Source organism: Centropristis striata, chromosome 8 (genome assembly GCF_030273125.1).
Source record: "Centropristis striata isolate RG_2023a ecotype Rhode Island chromosome 8, C.striata_1.0, whole genome shotgun sequence".
NCBI classification, from domain to species: domain Eukaryota; kingdom Metazoa; phylum Chordata; class Actinopteri; order Perciformes; family Serranidae; genus Centropristis; species Centropristis striata.
Window position 1 is genome coordinate 12,244,591 of NC_081524.1, and position 19,081 is coordinate 12,263,671.

The 19,081-nt window shown below is 42.8% G+C and overlaps 1 protein-coding gene across 2 annotated transcripts; it reads right to left on the reverse strand.

The window, feature by feature from the left end:
* Positions 1-788: 788 nt before the first annotated feature.
* Positions 789-18,431, reverse strand: rusc1 (RUN and SH3 domain containing 1). Of its 2 annotated transcripts, XM_059339337.1 has the most exons (12): positions 18,303-18,431; positions 13,006-16,349; positions 8,243-8,365; positions 7,991-8,067; positions 7,120-7,137; positions 6,693-6,867; positions 6,243-6,348; positions 6,061-6,107; positions 5,485-5,987; positions 5,170-5,396; positions 4,793-4,960; positions 789-3,413 (listed from the first exon to the last, which is right to left on the reverse strand). In XM_059339337.1, the coding sequence occupies exons 2-12, from the start codon at positions 16,220-16,222 to the stop codon at positions 3,248-3,250; spliced, it is 4,827 nt and encodes a 1,608-aa protein (XP_059195320.1). In that variant the 5' UTR covers positions 16,223-16,349; positions 18,303-18,431; the 3' UTR covers positions 789-3,247. The 2 variants fall into 2 exon arrangements, with proteins under 2 accessions (XP_059195320.1, XP_059195321.1); XM_059339338.1 differs by lacking the exon at positions 7,120-7,137.
* Positions 18,432-19,081: the final 650 nt, after the last annotated feature.

The window sequence follows — 19,081 nt, forward strand, 5'->3', positions numbered from 1 at the left end:
CTCAGCTAATTGAAAAAATTACATGAAAAAATGCAATTTGTTTAAAGGAATATATTAGCTGTAACTTAAATTATTGGTGGAATTCTGTCAAACAATAATTACTTAACCGTTCAAGTGATTAGCTAAAAGTAATGGATAAACAACTTAAATAGCTAGCTAAAAGTAATGGATAAATATTTACAATAGTAAGATAAAATTAATGGACAAATTGTTGAAAAAGCTAAAAATTAATGGATAAACAGTTACATCAATTAGCTAAAAGTAACTGATAAACAGTTACAATAGCTAAAAGTTACAGATAACAAAAAAGGCGGCTAAAAGTAATGGATAATATATATATCATTCTACAAAATTAATGGACAAATAGTTGAAAAAGTTAGCTTAAACTAACAGATAAACACTTAAAATAGCTAAATTTATTGGATAAACGGTTAATAGTTAGCTAAAACTATTGAAGTTAACTAACTATTTCAACAGTTAAACCCAATACAATCAGCTATTTTAATCAATTATCACTTTACTTTGAGCTTACAAATATTGGAAAACGGTTGAAATAGTTAGCTAAAAGCAGACATTCAGCTTGACTTATAGCCTAAGTAACAATAAGTGACCATGACAACCTAAATATTAACAGGTTAATTGTATGAAGAAGAAGAAAAAACGTTTATATGAGAAATGCTATTGTTTTACACTTTTACACAGGTGGAGTTTGGGAATCACATATAAACTCTGACTAACAAGGCTTTTAACATGGATTTAAGTGCTAAAATATGACTCATGTGCCCAGGTTTGGTTTATACTGATCATTTTATTTGGTGTATTTACAAACAAGCACATGCAGGAGGTGGACAGTGACTGACACTAGAGGGGCACTGAACTATATGCAATAGTAGGACACAGGGATGTCTACAGGCTACATGACACCAGAGAGAGAAAGAGGAGCAGGAGAGGGAGGTACAGAGCTCATTGTTACACTTACACACAAGTGAAAGTGCAGGATGTGCAGACACACCGCTGTGCTCACACTCTGCTTTCACTGCCACATACCCTGCCATGTGCACGCACACGCGCACACACACACACACACACACACACACACACACACACGCACACACACACACGCACACACACACACACACATACATAAAGAACCCAGATAGAGAGATAGATAGAGAGACACTAGATGGGTCAGATAGAGCTTTTCCTTTCAGAAACCTCAAGATCAATAAATAGTACATCCAATAAATTAACAGCCTTCAAAACAAATGCATTTAGATTATAACCACACAAATGAACAAAACAAAAAACATGAACACAATTGAATGTGTCAAGCGATATTCTATCTTTATCTAGATATTATTTCTCATCATCCATTTGATGGCATTTTATCGTGCTCATAAGTTACAAGTTATGAGCACTGGTTCAACTTAATGCTACCGGACAGTTGCCATTGTGACGGTAATGTCATGCTACATGGCATTGACACAATAACACGAGGAAACTTTCCCTGATTGATCAACAGCGATTAAAACTTTCCAGCTGAATTACTTGGAGGTCTTTTAGTGTCAGTTAAAATCCGCCTTATATGAACTATTTAAGCTATTGTTTTAGGCTTCAGGTGTCGACATCAAATAAAATAAAAAAACATGACTTTAAAACAAACAAAAGGGCTTTTCCACTGTACATTTAAACATATGCATAGTCATCAATACAGAATCTAGAGAATAACTGATAAATATATGACACAAAGCAACATTAGAATAAACAAATCACTTCCACCACGACCACTTCTACTACCACTATCATTAATAGCAATGATTATGATGAGCAAACATGGCGGGGAGGGTTGGGATTAATACAAAAGCTGAGGTACGAGGTGAAGACCAGCCACCAAACCTACAGACTTTACAGTAGCATTTATGAATTACATACATCTGGGATTTTCTCACTGCATTAAGTTTAAGGTCAGATAGTGTTGAACAAGAGCTGAGCTGAGGTGTTTTCTCTGACATGTGTTGGCCCTGTGAGGATTGAGACGAGCTGAGAGATTAGCTACAGATTGCTGTTGTCTGATATTATTTTTTAAAACTGCGTGGGATGGATATATAGATATTTTCTGGCATTCATTCAAAGCATTCATGGCACATTACAATGCATACAGTGTTTAAGGTATGAAGCTAAATCTAATCATTTTATGAATATGATGTCAAAGACAATACATGAAGCACACATGAGGGAAGATACTGGATTTCATACTTAAAACAAACACATATACCTTTTTTTTTGTTGCATGTATGACAACCACTTAATGTAAAGTTGCAGACGTAAAGATTTAGAATTTTTAATCATCCACTTCCTCAATGTGGCCACAGTATTAAGCTGCTGCTTGTGTTTTTACTATCTGCTTTCTCTTGTTCATCTATCTTTCTATCTATCTTGGTAATATCAATCTCAATTTATATACCTATATATATCTTTTTTTTATGTATATTTATACAGTCAAATATAATAGCAGGAACACACATGAATCAGGCGATAAAGGTGAGAGGTCAATAGGGGTGAAAGGTCAAGAGAACACAGATCTACACAGCTACAATTCACTACATTACTACGCAGTATGCAACAGGAGCTACGGCCCAGTACTCTTGCATGCTTTCTCCGCTCGACAACCTGCGAGCCGCGTCTCTCTGCGGCTGACGGCTAGAGATATCAACGTGGCTACTAGCAGGCTGTCGACTGTCGCCTCCTCACGACAGGCAGCCGCTGATCTGAAAGCACTCAAATCAGATAGCACAGAATTTCCCCTGTGATCATTTTCAGATCAGCGGCCGACAAGGAAGGCAGTAATTGAGAAAAGGACATTTTAAAGGGATACTTCACTCTCAAGATCAAAGGTCTTCCAGTACGAAATGGTCTAAATTTGACTTGAGTCATTATTTCACACCATCTGCTGCATTCCTGCTGCTAACATCCATTAGTTTAATGCTACCAAACTGGATGGATTGTGATGGGGAAAAAAACTCCCATATGTTCATAAAGGGAGAGGGCTGCAGATTGCTCCTGATGCACGTAAAGCAGAACAGATGGTGCTGTGCGCTCGACTCAAACTCGATTCGAGCAAGCGTGAAATATCCCTTTCAGAGTAGTGGAGCCTCACCGTAACCTCTCAACACTCACCTAAAATATATATATATATTTTTTATTTTGTTTTATTATTGATTGAGTGCAGCAGTTATGGGTGCTGAAGTCACATGATGAGAGAGGTGTAGCCAATAGGTACCAGCCCCTCTCTGTCTCCCTGACGACAGCGAATCCAGTCCTGATCGACTCCTCCCAACACCACCAGTTCCTCCCCTTTGCAGAAGCTGAGCTCCGAACCTGCTCCAGAGTGGTCGCACAGCGTTCGTACTGACCTGAGGACAGACAGCAGACATCTCCCTTAGCCAAAACAGTCTACACATACACCAGCTAACGTCATCTCAAACATACAATGAGGCTGATTCATTGCTGAGTCACAATGCAGGGTCACTGGTGAATCATCAATTATAGTCGTTCAAAGGCAAAAAAAAGACAGCTGGAGCATTCCTGGCATCTCCTACACCCACTGGTGAAATGATGTCAATTTTAAAAGGGAAAAATATGCCATAACTAGACACCTATAGTCATGGAAAAAATGATTAGACAACCCATAGAAAATGTCTAGATATCAGCTCTTAAATTAAACTCTTATGAGCTATTTTTGTTGTTATCATTATATTTGTCCAAACAAATGTACCTTTAGTCGTACCAGGCATTAAAATGAACAAGAAATTGAAGAAAACAATGTTCTATTAATTTTTTTCCATGACTGTATAAGCTCATATTGAGTGTTTTTTTTTCACTAAAATTTGGTTGTTTTTATGCCACGCCCTAGCAATGGATGAAGGCATCCTTTGAATTATAGTCTTTATATTTTGGAGGAAATAGGACATAAAGGCCCAAAATGCGATATTACTTTAAATGTAATTATTTAAATTACAGTGAAAATTATTTGTGTCAATACAGAATCTGAGGATGTGATCTCCCAAATCTAAGAATGGATTGGTGAGTTCAATTCTACATTTCATTATCAGATTTAGTCACTTTTCAGGTCAAGATTTAACATAAACTTTTAACATTTACACAACGGTAAAACGCTGCCTACATAAATAAATTAAAAATAATAATTCAATAACATATAGAATATACAATCATGGAAAAAAATATTAGACCACCGTTGCTTTCTTCAATTTATTGTTCATTTCAATACCTGGTACAACTAAAGGTACATTTGTTTGGACAAATATAATGATAACAACAAAAACAGCTCATAAGAGTTTAATTTAAGAGCTGATATCTAGACATTTTCCATGGTTTTCTTGATAATGATTTTGGTTATTATCAATGTAAAACATGTAAAATGTCTATATAACAACCTATGTGGGCCCATTCTGGTTAGTACTTTAACTTAGGTAAGTTTTGAATGCAGGACTATTAATTGTAGTGGAGTAATTTCACAGTAAGAGTAAAGAGATATGAATACTGAACTGTACCTCCTCTAGTTGCTAAAACTTCCAGGGAAACACCAGATGATATGTCAGAGAGTAACTATGTCATACAGTGTAACAGAATGATACTCATTTTGCACAATAATCCAGTAGAGAACTAATTTATTGACATATTTCAATATAGATTTAGCTTACTACGATGTGCTATAAAGACAAGTGGCAGTCAACCATCCATAACTATCACTGTCATGTTTTGTATGTCGTACCTGAGGGGTCTGGGTTTGTCCTTCATCTCCAGTGTGTCGGCCTCTTTCTCTGACTCTGGCTCACGTTCTCCCAGGGGCTCCGGGGCCCTCCTTATTACTGGGGTGGAGTTGCTGCTCACCATTCGGGTCAGTGCAGTGACACCAGGAGCCAGCCACTGAGAGGGACGCCTGCAGAGACAGACACAAAGAGGACGAGAGGAATAAATAAACAGAGAGAGAGAGAAGAATCACAGTGTTCTGATGTAGGAAACAATTTCAAGTCCAACAGTGACTTCTGAGTTTCTCGAAGTCACTGCAGTGGTTGAATTCACTAATTAATTACTTTCTCTCTTGCTAAAGATATAGTAATTAGTTAAGTGTTAAATTCATTGGCTAACCTGGTTGGTGGTGTGTGAACTGGGGGGCTGCTGAGGCTTTTCGAGGCTCCGAAGAGTCGCCCGAGACCCCAGGGGACCTGAGCACCGCTGCTGACCGGAGCAAAGTCACTTTCTGCTTGGGAGGGCAGATTCATCCTCATCTCCTCCTTCTTCACGCTCATCTCAGACAGGTTGTGACTCAGTCTGCCTCCCCAGCGGATCATAGCCCCCCATCCCTGCTGGATCATCTGTGATTAAAAGAAACGTCAGCCCTGTCGGATCACACAAAACATAAATCTGACTATAAACACTGAACAGCCACACATATGCGTGTACCTGTCCTGCCTGCTGAGTGAGGCTGTCCTCCTCGACATCAGGAGGAGGTAAGTCTCCAATTTCCTTCTCCGGCACCCACAGCAGCTGAGGACTTGTCTGCCCGAGAGTAGATGAAGCCTTTATGGGTGCAGCACCTCTTTGTGTTGACTCTCCTGATCCTCCATTCTTTGGATTAAACAACGGGGATGATTTTTCTTTCGCTGCCTGATGTTCTGGGCTCCCAAAGTCTACTTCCGAGAGGCTTTCGATATATCTGCAGCCTGTGGGTTTGGATTGGGACCCCTCTGTCGAAAGCTGGAATCCAGCATCCTGACAAGGTGGACTGGGGATCTCCGGACTGAGACTGTCTGGCTCTAAGTGGTGGTGCTGGAAGAGCAGGTCGAGGTTGAAGGTCAGCAGGCTGAGAGGCTGCAACACGAGGAGCAGCTCCTCGAACAGAGGCTGGCAGGTGGTCATCGACAGACGCATAAAGGAGGTGGGGCGGTAATACGTCTCCAGCACATCTGAGAGGACGAGAGACGACTGTTACCGCACATGAACGGCAACAAGAATGAGTTGGGAGTGAAAGAAACTTACCACTGCAGGACTGGAGGTGGGACAGCCAGAAATCAAGGAACTTGGTGCTAGAAGAGAAAAATTGAGAGAAGGGAAAACTGAGGATGCAAAAAGGATATGTGCATGGAAATCAAAATATAAAAATGTAATTATGATTTGAGGTCTTTCCAAGGTAACAGAGAGGATCAGGAACCAGAACTCACTTCAGTAGGCCGAGGAGGAATGCGTTGAACCTGTGTTTGCTCTGTCTGAGCTGGGGCAGCTGTCCAACACGAACTTGTAGATTGAACAGCGCTTGAGTTTTAGGACCTTGAAATGTGGGTCGAGAGGAAGAGGAGAAAATATACATAACAGAGGAAGAGAGAGAGGGAGAGAGAGAGAGAGAGAGAGAAAGGGGGATCAGCAGAGGAAGTAAGAGGTGAGCGAAAAATTGCAGTGAAACTTGGCAGTCATAGACCAATCAATATCTGCATCCTGTTGTTTACTTTATTCAGCATTTTTGACAATAAAATCAACAAGTATTGACTGATGTGTGGGAAAACGAGAAGCAGACAAAGTCCATGGCTTATTTTTATCAACCAGAGCCAAAATACCAAAATCCTTAAAATCCAAGTTTATAAATGCTAGTTTTGCAACGGTCCTTGGTGCGCTACCTGGCCTGGTTGAAGCCTGGACCAGACCCCAGGCAGAATTTGGCCTCCTGCCTGCAATCAGGTCACTCTGGTGTGGTTTCAAGCCGTCGGTCAGCAAGCTGTGCAGGGCAGGGCAGAGACACTGCAGCACCAGACGGCCCAGAGATGGATTTATAGTGCTGTCTCCTGATAAGGCCTGAGGACGGGAGAGCAGGGAAGAGGAAGGGAAGGGAGAGGAAGAAGATGTGCAGTGATAGGGAGAGACCGGGGAGGATGACTCAAGAGAGAGGGAGAAAAGGAAAATGAGACACATAAATGGAATTTGGAGAGAGAGTGGGGGAGATGAGGGTCGGTATGATGTGATGAGACACGATTTGGGAGGTTGGAGTTAGTTTACAAAGACATTTTTAAGACTACAAGATTGGGTTATCTAAAGATATTCTAGTACCTTGTTAACTGAGAGAGACTGAGGAGAGACGGAACAAAATATGTAGAGTCAGAACAAGAAGGAAGGGAGAGAAAGCATTTTCAAAGATAAACAATAACTTAATAATAAATATGACATTTTGTTTTGTTATCAAGAGTGATGTGAGACAAACACTGAACAGCAGGGCTGTACAGAATATTTCAAAGCTTCCAAATCTCATTAATAAGCTTGACATTCAAGTTTTTCTTGGTTATTTTTGCATGTCTAGTCATTCTGTCATATTTCTTTATAGTGGCAAATAAAGATTAGCCTACACTAATATTAGTATTTCACTATTTTTGCAGAATTAGATTTGAGCGGTGGCTGCGTAGGATTGTTTCTGACTCTTGTGATCCAAATGTTTTCAATCATTTCAGAGCGTTGTAAAGTCCAAAAGACAAAATGTACTGAAAAAAAGATAGATGTAGTAATTTCCCAAATACCAAACATGTTTTTATCTCATTTAATATTCTGCTTTAATCCATATTTGTTGGCATTTAGCCTTTCAAAAACAACATTTTCACTGTGGGCCAAACTGTTTTTTGCTGCTTAATGGCACATAAACAGAGGCACACACCTGTGTTAACAGCATCATAACAGCCTCATACACTACATTTATATCACTAAAAGACTGATTTTTATTTCAATCTGGTGAATCATTTTATTCAAATTGAGATTATTAAGATAAAGACGACAGATAATAGAAGCCTTCAATAAAAAATATGAAAAGACTTTCAGTACAGCCCTACTTGACACGTGATTACTCAATAGTGAAACAAACAAACAAACAAACAAACAAACAAAAATCTTTGGTGATCCAAAATCCTGCTTGTGACATAAATTCATGACTGACCTTCTGAACGACAGTCCGAGAAGAGCTGAACTGGGCCAAGATGGCTTCCACTGCCACACTGACCGCACTGACCAGAGCTGCAGGGAGGAACAATGGACTACAGTTAAAATATAAGAGCTACAGAGATAAGAGGCAAAGATACACACACACACACACACACACACACACACACACACACACACACACACACACACACACACACACACACACACACACACACACACACACACACACACACACACACACACACACCTTTTTTTTCCTGCAGGCACATAGAGGACAGGCCCAGACCTCTCATTGGATGTTTCACATCTTCGCCCATCCAGGACGTCTCTGTCCTCGGTACAGAGCCAGCGAATGAGACACTGCGAACAGCTGACGGCGGCAGCAAAAGAGCAATTACTTACTACAATTTGTATTAAAAAAAACAAATTGAACAGAAGCAAACATGAATCACCACAGACGGAAATACCGTAACTAAAATATTAGTGTTATTAGTAGGAGCAATTAAGCAATGAGAAGCACTGGAGTAGGCAGATAGAAGCAGATGGTACTACTGACAACAAACAGTGTGTGAGGAGGACATTTTGTAAATATTGGTTTACTGTGATTTATCCTTCAACATCTGGATATGTGAAGACTTTCTGTATGCAACAGGGATAAACAGGATCCCATGCATTAATCTTGACTCACACTCAAAACACACAAACACACTCATACATACTTAATACAAGCATACATAGAAGAAACTGCAGAGTTAGGAAGGGAGACAATTGTATAAGCTACCACATTATTAGTCAGGTCAGATACAATTACACACATGTTGTGTACAGTGTGGTGTTCAGAGGATTTATATAAACTAGTTATATAAATACAGACATTCATATAATGAACAGGATGCAGTGAACCTTTTTTTTTCTTTTTCAAATTGCCCTAAATGTACACACACAAAGATTAAAAAACTTAAATAAAAGTTCTTTACATTACAACATCATCGAGGAGCTACTTGGTTTGTGCCTGGCATGAAATGCATGTGTCCATTTCAACACACCGTGCAAAAACAAAAACAACATGGAGACAGACCAGACGAGACCGACACAAGGACAGACAGAGGAAGAATAAGAGGAAGAGAGTGATGAGCCTGACTCGAGACACCCTCCGTCAGGAACAGCTGTCACCCCTCTGAAGGCCCTTTGCAGATTTAAAAGGACAGGGTAGATAAGACGTATCAGATGACCTGCAGGGAGCTGCTGGCTGATACATAAAACAGCTAAAGTTACCCAGTTCTTTCAAATCTGCAAATCCCCCGGGTTGAAAAAGTGACAAAAGTGTGAGGGCCACTATATGCAGGGCAGAGAACAAAGACAGTCAGGAGGACAGACAGACAGACAGACAGACAGACAGACAGACAGACAGACAGACATGCATGCAAGCAAGATGTCAGATTAAGAGAGAGAGTGTAAGATGTAGGGAGAGAGAAGAGAGAGAGAAATCTTACTCGCCACGCGTGACTGCGGAGGAGCCTGGTAGAGTTTTGGGGGTAGGGGGGGCGCCCTGGGCGGGATAGGAGGGTAGAGGTTTGGATAGTAGAGGGGAGCAGCGAGGGCAGGCAAGGTGTGAGAGCGAGGGAAAAGCGGGGAGCTGAGGCAGGAGTCTGCTACGCCTGGCGGGGGCGCTCCGCAGCGCTGGGGAGGGGAGAGGGCTCCGATAGGGGAGAGGCGAGGAGGGGTACCCCTGTGCAGAGGGCAGTTTTTAGGATGGTACAGGTAATATGTGGGGAGAGGAGGAAGCTCTTTAGATGTCCTGGCTTTGTTGCTGCTGTAGTCTGTGTGTGAGCGCTTTTGTGAATACAGCGAATCCATACGACTGTTTGAATACGTCATCATGACATCTATGTTCTTATACGGTGTGGTGCAACCTGGAGCCTCTGTGGTGCCACCGACAGGTGTGTCTGACTTAGTGTGTGTTTCTGAGTCACTGCAGTACAGAGAGTCAAAATTACAGATAGAGTCAGACCCAAAGTCTCTGTGTGCATTAAAGATGTTGTCATCATCACAAGGAGAGTCTAGATAAAGATCAGATTCAAAGTTAAAGGCAGAGCTTGTATCCTCTCTGTGGGGTGAAGCAGAGCTGGGAGCAGGGGCCCACTGTGTGTTACAGTGTTTGTCTGTGGACTCCCTGCCTACATGGCTGTGGGGTCTGGGATCGGTAAAGGGCTGGGTGTTACAGTAGCTGGGGCGATAGGAAGCGAGGGCAGTGTGGAGGTAGTAGGGTTGGGAGGATTGGGCGAGGGACAGTGGGGGGGAGGAAACTGCTTATTGGAAAGGGTAAAAAGGCCAAAAATTTCAAGGTGGCAGGAGTCAGGATGGAGCAAAAGCAAAGCGATATGAGGAAGCAAAGCAGAGCCGTGGACAAACAATGGAAACAACAGAATGGGATGGAAAGGTGAGATAAACGGAAAAAAGTTAAAAGCAAAATAAAAAATGTGGCAGAGAAATGGGAAGGAGAGAGAGATGCAGAAAATGTTAGTGTCTGTCGAGAGAAAAATGCACATTCATGAGTGTATTCCAGCAGAAATCGTCATCATGTAACACCATGCAGTAATGCAGTATTTAAACAGTTGATTGACAGTTACACATTGACATGTGTATGGGAGTCAATGGAGTTGAATTATGAAGAGCAATAACCACAGTCTTTCATAACAGGAAATGATACCGTGGCCATAAAAGAATAACTGTTGAGCAGCTGCACAGTACAAATACTCAATCTGTCAATCAGGCGCTCATTCACCAATGACACCATAATTAAAATGCCACATCAATCGCAAAGATTCATCATATTTCAATGTGGGTTTTCATTTCGGCATCTGCTTTCACTTTCATTTCATACTTGTATTTTAGAGTTCTGAATAGTAAGTATAACACACTAACAGAGTTTTGTACTTTACTGCAGTGCGTGCCATCATCACCTCTGGACCACCTTCTCTCTTTCTCCTTTCTGCCTTTTGTTTCTACCTCTCTCTACCTCCTTCTCCTTCTCCTTCTCCACCACCACCACCCCTCCCCTCCCCTCTCCAGCAGCAAAGCATACAGTGTAATGCTGAGTCAGTCAACAGAGAGCAGACTTCTGTCCGTTACTGCTCATTCACCACATCTGTCTCTGTGTAAATTCACAGATTGTGGCACCACAATTTCCATTACACTAAATCACCTGTGATACAGTGCTAGATACAAAATGAGCTAGAAAACAACCATACCTTGGTTAGACTTGAGCTGTCTTTGAACTGTAACCAACACATGATACTTCCTATTTTTCTGACACCACCTCTCAGCAATTGGTCCATGTACTAAGATCCACCCCTTTAGCTCTTAAAGGTGTACACACCTATTTCTGGCTTGTTGCAGTTGTTTTGGGGGGAAACTCCTGCAGCATATAATCAGTGGTGGAAAAACTATACAGATGTTTAACTTTAACTAAAAGTAGCAACTACTCCACTACAAGTAAAAGTCTTGCATTCAAAATCTGACAGTAGTATTTGCAGCCAAATGTGTTTAAAGTATCACAAGTACAGGCAGCAGAGAGACCTGTTAGTGTGTTATTATACTATTGTATTATATATCATATTTATGCATTATTGTATAAGCATTTTTATGTTGTAGTTGGTCAGAATCAAGCAACCACTTTTTTTATAGTATTGGTTACTTTAATCCAGTGTTTGTGTCCACTGTCTCCATGTTTTAGATCTCTCCTTGCTCCAGCACAGCTTATTCAAATGATCAGCTCGTTACCAAGCAGGAGTTCAAAACGTGATGATAATTTGAATCAGCTGTAGGAACTAAAACATGCAGGACAAGCAGTGCTCCAAGAGAGGTCTGGTAAACACTGGTGTAAATTCATAACAGTCATCTATAATATATAGCTGTAGCTGTCTTCCCTCAAGTAAAGTATCTCAATTATACTAACCACAGTATTTAAGATTATGTAATAAATTACTTTCCATCACTGCATTTAATTCATTAGTAATGTTGTGCCTTTTACACTACACATTTTTTTACACTACTACCTTGGAAAATTAGCAGCTAATTGGCAGAGAATATGAGCACATTTATATTAAACATACTGACAATCTAACCCTGAGTGTCTATGTGGCCTACTGCAGCACTCTATGAGATAAGTAACTTGATCCTAGCTATCTGTGCCCCTCGAGGGAGCGAGGAAGGGTGGGAGGAAGCGGAGAGACAGAAAATACAGCAAGAGAAAAGCATATCAACATCCCAAGTTCATTTAAAACTAATATAGAGGCAGAGAAAAACAGGAAAGATTTGAAGATGCACAGATGGAGAGAAAAGAGAAGTCAAAGGCAGAAAGAAGGAAGAGAAAGGTGGCAAGCTCAGTGGGCACTCCATTATCCTCCTCCTGTTGGTCTGAGGAGTGGATGAATAATTGAATAAGGCAGTGATGACATCACACTTTGATAACCAGTGCAGGAAAGACTGGCTGGAAAGTTTCCAACCTCCTCTTTCTCCTCATATTACCTTCACTCCCTTCGCTGCCTTTATACCTCTATCTCTCACTGTGGCTCCCTCTGCAGCTTCCTTCCTTCTGCAACCACCCTCTGTTTATCCCTTGTCATCATTTATCTATCATATCACGCATCACGCCTTTTTGTGACTCATGCTCGTCCTCCATCTCTTCGCTCTTGTTACATATATAATTTTCATAAATGAGTCAACTCTTTGTTTTCTGTTTCTTTCTATCCAGGGATGTCATTTGTGCATCACTGAGAGAGTGGACAAGCCGACTGTTTGTCTGTCTTTTCTCCATCTCGTTCTCTCCGTCATCTGCTCATCCCGGATTTGCCGTGTCGTTGAAATTACGCCGAGTTACTTTGATGTGTTTATTTCCTCCCACGCACACACAGAAATGCACACACACACAGACCCCTTCCCCTGTGTTATTACATTACAGCTGCCTCCTTTATTATCGGGGACATCATCGTGGTAATTCATACTCACCTGTAGTTCTCGATTCAAAAGTCCTTCCTCCATCGGCTCGTCCTCTCACCTCCACCTTCTCCTTCTCTTCTTCTTCTTTCCCTTCTTTTTCCTCCCTCTTAGCTTCTTCACCCTCCCACTCTCTGCCCATGGTCCACAGGCTGCTGTCACTGACTGAGCAGCCGATCTTCTGTGATGGGCACAGCTCTGGTTGTCTACCCTCTTCATCAGCTCTCTGGAGCATTTCCTTCAGAGCGGCCATCGAGGTGAGTGCCGGTGGCGGCTGCATGAAGAAGGCCTGCGCCTGAGAGGTGTACTCCCATTGGCTGCCATCGCTGCCTGCCTTCTCCCTTCTCCACCTCAGGTTGTACAGTATATCTGCATCTGGAGTGATAACATTAGGGTCAGGGTCTGGATCAGTGATCACCTTTGTTGGTGGGGAGGCGCTCTTGTTGCGATTGCGCATCTCTTTAAATGTTGTAACCTTAGGAGCTGACCCTGGAGACGACCCCGATGAACTGAGCTTCTTTTGAGCTTCCACGACAGATTTTCTCATTGCCACGGGTGGAAGCTTTGGTGGGCCTTCACAGTCAGGTGTGAATGCTATGAGCCAATCAAATCGCTCAGGCTGTGCAGAGTTAGCCAGCAGAGTGCTGACTTTGTGGGGTGGCACAGATGGGGGGATTGGGGGCAGGGGTCGAGGAGGGGGAGGAGGGGGAGGTGAATCTGGAACCTCGTTAGGATACCGGAAAGCCTCAAAGCTCTTTGCTTTAGTTTCATGTGTATTGCTAAAACCTGTGCTGTAGTAAGGGTCAGAGGTCACACCGCTGCTCCTCTTCCTTCTCCTTGCCATCTCAGTGAACGAGGTGGTTCTCTGTGTGCTCTCCTCTTTCTTATTGCCTTCTGCTGCAAAATCTGCTCTTCGATCTCCTTCCAGTTTGCCTCTGCTGCTCCATCCGTCTCTAACCATTAACTCGGTGTCACATTCCTTATCCTCCTCCCTCTCTTTTAGTCTGAACTCGTATTCCTCTCCAGACCTGGACGAGATAATATGATCTCCATCTCCCTCATCCTCTAACCCTCCAACACAAACTCCAAGCTCTGGGCTGAGTTTGAGGAGCTCAGCTTGGGTCAATCCAGCAAGCATCAGTAGCTTCCGAATTTCTACATCCAGTGCGTGGAAGGAGGGGGGAGGAGGCAGAGCAGGTGGAGGTGGTATGGCAGGGGGAGATGAGGAGGAGATTGAGATAACTGGCGGAGGTGGCAGAGGTGGGGGGCGTGTGGTCGGAGGAGGAAGGGAGAGGGGGGTCTTTTCATGTTGGGCTTGGAGAGCAGCGAGCCGCTGGGCCTCCTTTCTGGCAAGGTGGCGCTTCCGAGGCGGAGGGATGGGAGGAGTCGGGGTGGGGATGGATGGAGGAGGAGAGGGGGTGGTATAAAGGGTAAGGTAAGGGACCGGTTTAGAGGTGGGGAGAGGAGGAATGGAGGGTGGAGATGGAGGAAGGGGTTTCTCACATCTAAAAGTGGTGAATGTAGGGGATGAGGAGTTAGGGGAGAAAGTAGACAATGTAGGAGAGGTGGAGACAGCCATGGAGGTGGTCTCCCTGCTGATATTGATGTAGGTATGGAGGTCGGAGCTCACGCTGGCATGACGCGCCGGAGGTTTGGGGGGTCTTGGCGGAGGCTCGACAGGAGAAGGGGTGAGTGAATCAGGAGCGAGAGGATCCTCACAGTCTGACGGAGCTGTGAGGTCGACCCCCGCATCTGAGAACTCCTGAGAGTCTCCCATCGCCCCTCTGCCGCTTTTATACAACTTCCAGGGAATGTCGATGTTGCCCATTTCATCCATGACGTCTGAGAGATCCTGCTCTTCTAGGTCTCCAAGATCAAATCCCTTCTCGTGGAGTCTGGCAATGTAGGCCAGTTTTACTTCTCTATTCACCTTTTCCAGGCGATCCAGGTGATCTAGCCGATCCCTCAGAACATCCCAGTGTTGCTCCCCCTCCAGATCCCAACGGGCCACTTGGATCACCTGGCTGAAGCGCTCCATTTTCCCAAACTCCCCGACTGATTCTAGAAAGTCAAGTAAACCTAGTTTGGTGACCTCAGAATCACCTTTGACTCCTAAGTAGTCAGGGGAAGGGGAGTCCAGGGCAGAGGGGTAGCCCTCGTCTGGGGAGTCAGGGGCAACTGGGGAATGTGATGTTAAGATGAAGGGATTGCGGTTGAGAGGAAGAGACGGGGGTGAACGTGAAGGAGGCGGGCGATCAGGGGCTTGGTCTTTGGGGGACAGAGCGACAGAAAGATTATCTTGGTCGTTGGACGAACACATGGAGGCAGATTGATCTGCACAGTCAGACTCCAGATCAGAGCAGGAGCTGATGGATGTGGAGGACGAGGAGGTAGAGGAGGTGAGGGAGAACTCCAGGAGGGAGGGGGGACAGTCACAGCATGAGGGAACCAGGGTGTCATCATCATCATCGTCGTCATCATCATCATTGTCAGCATCCTCTTCATCATCATCAATATCAATATCCCCACTGCTCTCTTCCTCGTCATCTTCTTCCTCTACTTTTACATTTTTCTTGTTGTCCAGATCAGCACTTGCGTCAGCATTCTTGCCTTCGTTTTCCAGACTGGCAGCAGGGCGGGCGGAGGACTCCAGCTGGGCCTGTGCTTGGGAGGGAGGCTGCTCCTTGGCCCCTTTCCCATCCTGCCTCTGGGGCAACAAGGCCGGAGGAGGCGGTAGCTTCAGTTGCTGCCTGATAGAGATGGTGTTGTTGTTATTGTGGTTATGGTTGAACATGCTGTTGTTGTCTTGCGGGGAGCGACCATCGCAGCACAGACACGGGAGGCTCGGCTCGTTGCAGTTCGGGTCAAGAGGCAGGGCTGAGGGGAGCGGAGGCGCGGCGGCTGCTGGCGCAATTTTAGCTGCAGCAGATGCACGAGCACTCTTGGGTTTGGGCTTAGCTGATTTGGAGATGGTGGAAGCCTGTTTTTGTGGGCCAAACCTGGACTGGGCTACTGGTGCTCGAGGCTGCACTCCCACCCTGGTCCTGGTGGGGGCAGCAGGGCCTTTAGTAGCCCGCCGTGGGGAGGACGTGGTGATCGTGTTCATGTTTTTATCCTCCCTCTGGAAACCAGGGCCATGAGACTTTGGTCCAGCTACGGGATTGGTCCGCCTGCTGACGTCAAAGCGTCGCGGCTTTGTAGGCTGAGAGGAGCAGCTAGAGGACTGCATTGTGGGAATGGGACTTTTTAGGATTCTCTGATATTTCTGTTGCTATAGAAACAAGTGTTGTAAAGGCAGGACAGATCCAAACTATGACGCGCCGTGATGGTCACATCTTGGCTTGACTCCCAAGATCCTGTAACATCAAAGGAGACACACAGTGAATAAAGACTACGAGCAAAATTCTGCATTCTGCAAAGACCCTTTCCTGGCTCTACTCGTGTTTTCATATTAAGTCTTTGAAGTTAAACCTATCATCTGGGCTATTCATTAAAACTCAATTTCTTTTGGGCTTTCTGTTTCATAATTATCACAGCCTAAGTCCTGAGAGGAGACAGCAGTGATATGAACAAACACACCGTCTCACACACAGAGCTGTTAAAAAGCAATTATTTGAGCTAAAACAATTCATTGACAGAAAACTGCTTGTTTTTGTAGTGTTTTATGATAGTAAACTGAATATCTTTGGGTTTTGTTGTTCAGACAAAACAAGACATCTGACGGTGTCACCTTGACTGTGATGGCCACTTTTAACCTATTTTTTTTTTATATTGTAGACAACATGCTTAATTAGTTCATCTAGAAAACAGTGGAGGAATTATTCAGATATTTTACATACATAAAAGCAGCAATATCACAGTGTAGAAATACTCGATTACAAGTATTTAAAATGTTACTTGAGTACAAAAGTATTAGCATAAAAATATACTCAAAGTACAAAAAGAAAAATGACTCAATGTTCAAAATGGCTTATTTCAAAATAATGGTCACCAGGGGATCAATAAAGTCTTAGCATAACATAATATACAACATCATAATTTATTGGTTGATCTGAATCTGCAAAATATGCATAAATTGAAGGTTCTAAATGGATTAAATAGGAGTATATATCTCTTGGAATTGCAGTGGAGTGGACATATAAAGTGGCAGAGAATGGAAATACACAAATAATCCAACAAATAATGTTGCATTATTTGTTGAGCAATACAGTGGGATTTTTTGGAAACACTGGGATGCCTTGAGACTTCAGATCAAGTTTTCTGCAAGGTGCATGTATACCTTGTTTCCTCTGTTGTAGATTTCCTTTATTTGAGATGCCATCTATCTATCTATCTATCTATCTATCTATCTATCTATCTATCTATCTATCTATCTATCTATCTATCTATCTATTCATCCAAATTCAAACACGAACCCACACACATATCACATGCAATGATCCCCATGATAATAATTGTCAGCTAATTTATAGCTTATTAACTGTCACTCATCATCTTCATCAGTCATGTTGAGCATCACTGAGCACTGATATTCATGAGTTTACAGTAGTCAAGCTGTCTCCATCTGTGCCAGTCCATCCTTACAGGCTTACAGGAGGCAGTAAGAATATAGATCAAAAAGAAATAACGTTTTATTTAAAAAAAAAACAAAAAAAACAACAACTGTACCTAGAGCAATGACCGAACATGTAACTGGAGCATGAAATAATCAGGCAGCAGCACTGAACAACACCGAGTCTGCCTTTTTAAAGCCCATCTACCGAAGGCTATTGCTCATATATTCCTCCACAGTGCCCTTCACATCACTGAGGAATATAAATCACTCAAGTGCTTGCTTACTGGGCCTTTGTCGGAAATGACCATTAAAGCCAACAAAGCCTTGAAATAAAACAAAAAAGCAGCACATCATCAGATGTAATTTAACCCGTGCTGTGTACAGTATTTACCCCTGCATTTATTGATCCCACAGAGCTGATGGAGACAGGGGGGATGGGAGGAGGCGGGGGAGGAGGGGGTACCTCCAACCGCATCGCCCTGATACACAGGCCTATCCGCCCAAATTATAACTCAAACATTACACATTATATTCAAATTCCAGGTAAAAGCGATAATAACAATACATTTCACACAAAAGGTATTCAAGAAATGTCACAATTAAAAGCGGAATTGCATGTTTCTTGATCTACATGGCTCCGTGCGGGAATAAGAGGATTTGCATAGCCGACTAGACACTGCAGGATCATTTCAAAACACATAGGCTACAAATACATTATTTATCAAGTAAGATAATAAATTAGGGCTCGACTCACGATCAGATTCAGGTAAAGATGGATGAAGGTCTCCATCTCGTCGGGCTCTCGCATCCCAGTCCGTGTGAATGTGAATCTCTCTCCGACGTTACAGCCTCAGCATCTGTCCTCTCGCGAGCGTCCAACAAACCCCCCCCCCCCCCCCCCCCCCCCCCAACCCAACCAAACCACACCCCTTACTCTCCTTATCACCACATCCAATTTATCTCCAGTCATTTTCAGCTTCACCTCCTTCAAAGAACTACTTCACAGAGGAAGTCTAATTTCCCATAATTCCTCATAACTGTCTCTATGAGAATTAGATAACACTTGCATACCAACTGCAGTTTTATTATCAGATTAAGGTGTTGTAATTGTTTAAGATGTAACAAAATAGTCAGAGAAATCTAATTATAATTTTCCGACAGCCCAATTATTCAATTTACTATCATATGTGGCAGATGAAAGCATTGAATACTTTTATTTGGAAAGCTGGAAACAGAACCGGACATTCAATTAATCGATAATAAAAATGGTATATATATTATACACACACACACAATTTACATAGCCTATATACATCTACAGTCATGGAAAAAACTATTAGACCACCCTTGTTTTCTCCTTGCCTTCTTGTTCATTTTAATACCTGGTACAACTAAAGGTACATTTGTTTGGACAAATATAATGATAACAACAAAAATAGCTCATAAGAGTTTAAGAGCTGATATCTTGACATTTTCCATGGTTTTCTTGATAATGATTTTGGTTATCAAGAAAACCATGGAAAATGGCTAGAT

What these genes read in the sequence shown, in the direction of transcription:
- rusc1 (XM_059339337.1), bottom strand. Translation starts at nt 16,222, where the DNA reads ATGCAGTCCTCTAGCTGCTCCTCTCAGCCTACAAAGCCGCGACGCTTT. An exon ending in TTTTGAATCGAGAACTACAG is followed by an intron (nt 8,366 to 13,005) that starts GTGAGTATGAAT and finishes TGCCGCCGTCAG; the next exon opens with CTGTTCGCAGTGTCTCATTC. An exon ending in GTTCACACACCACCAACCAG is followed by an intron (nt 4,961 to 5,169) that starts GTTAGCCAATGA and finishes CTGTCTCTGCAG; the next exon opens with GCGTCCCTCTCAGTGGCTGG.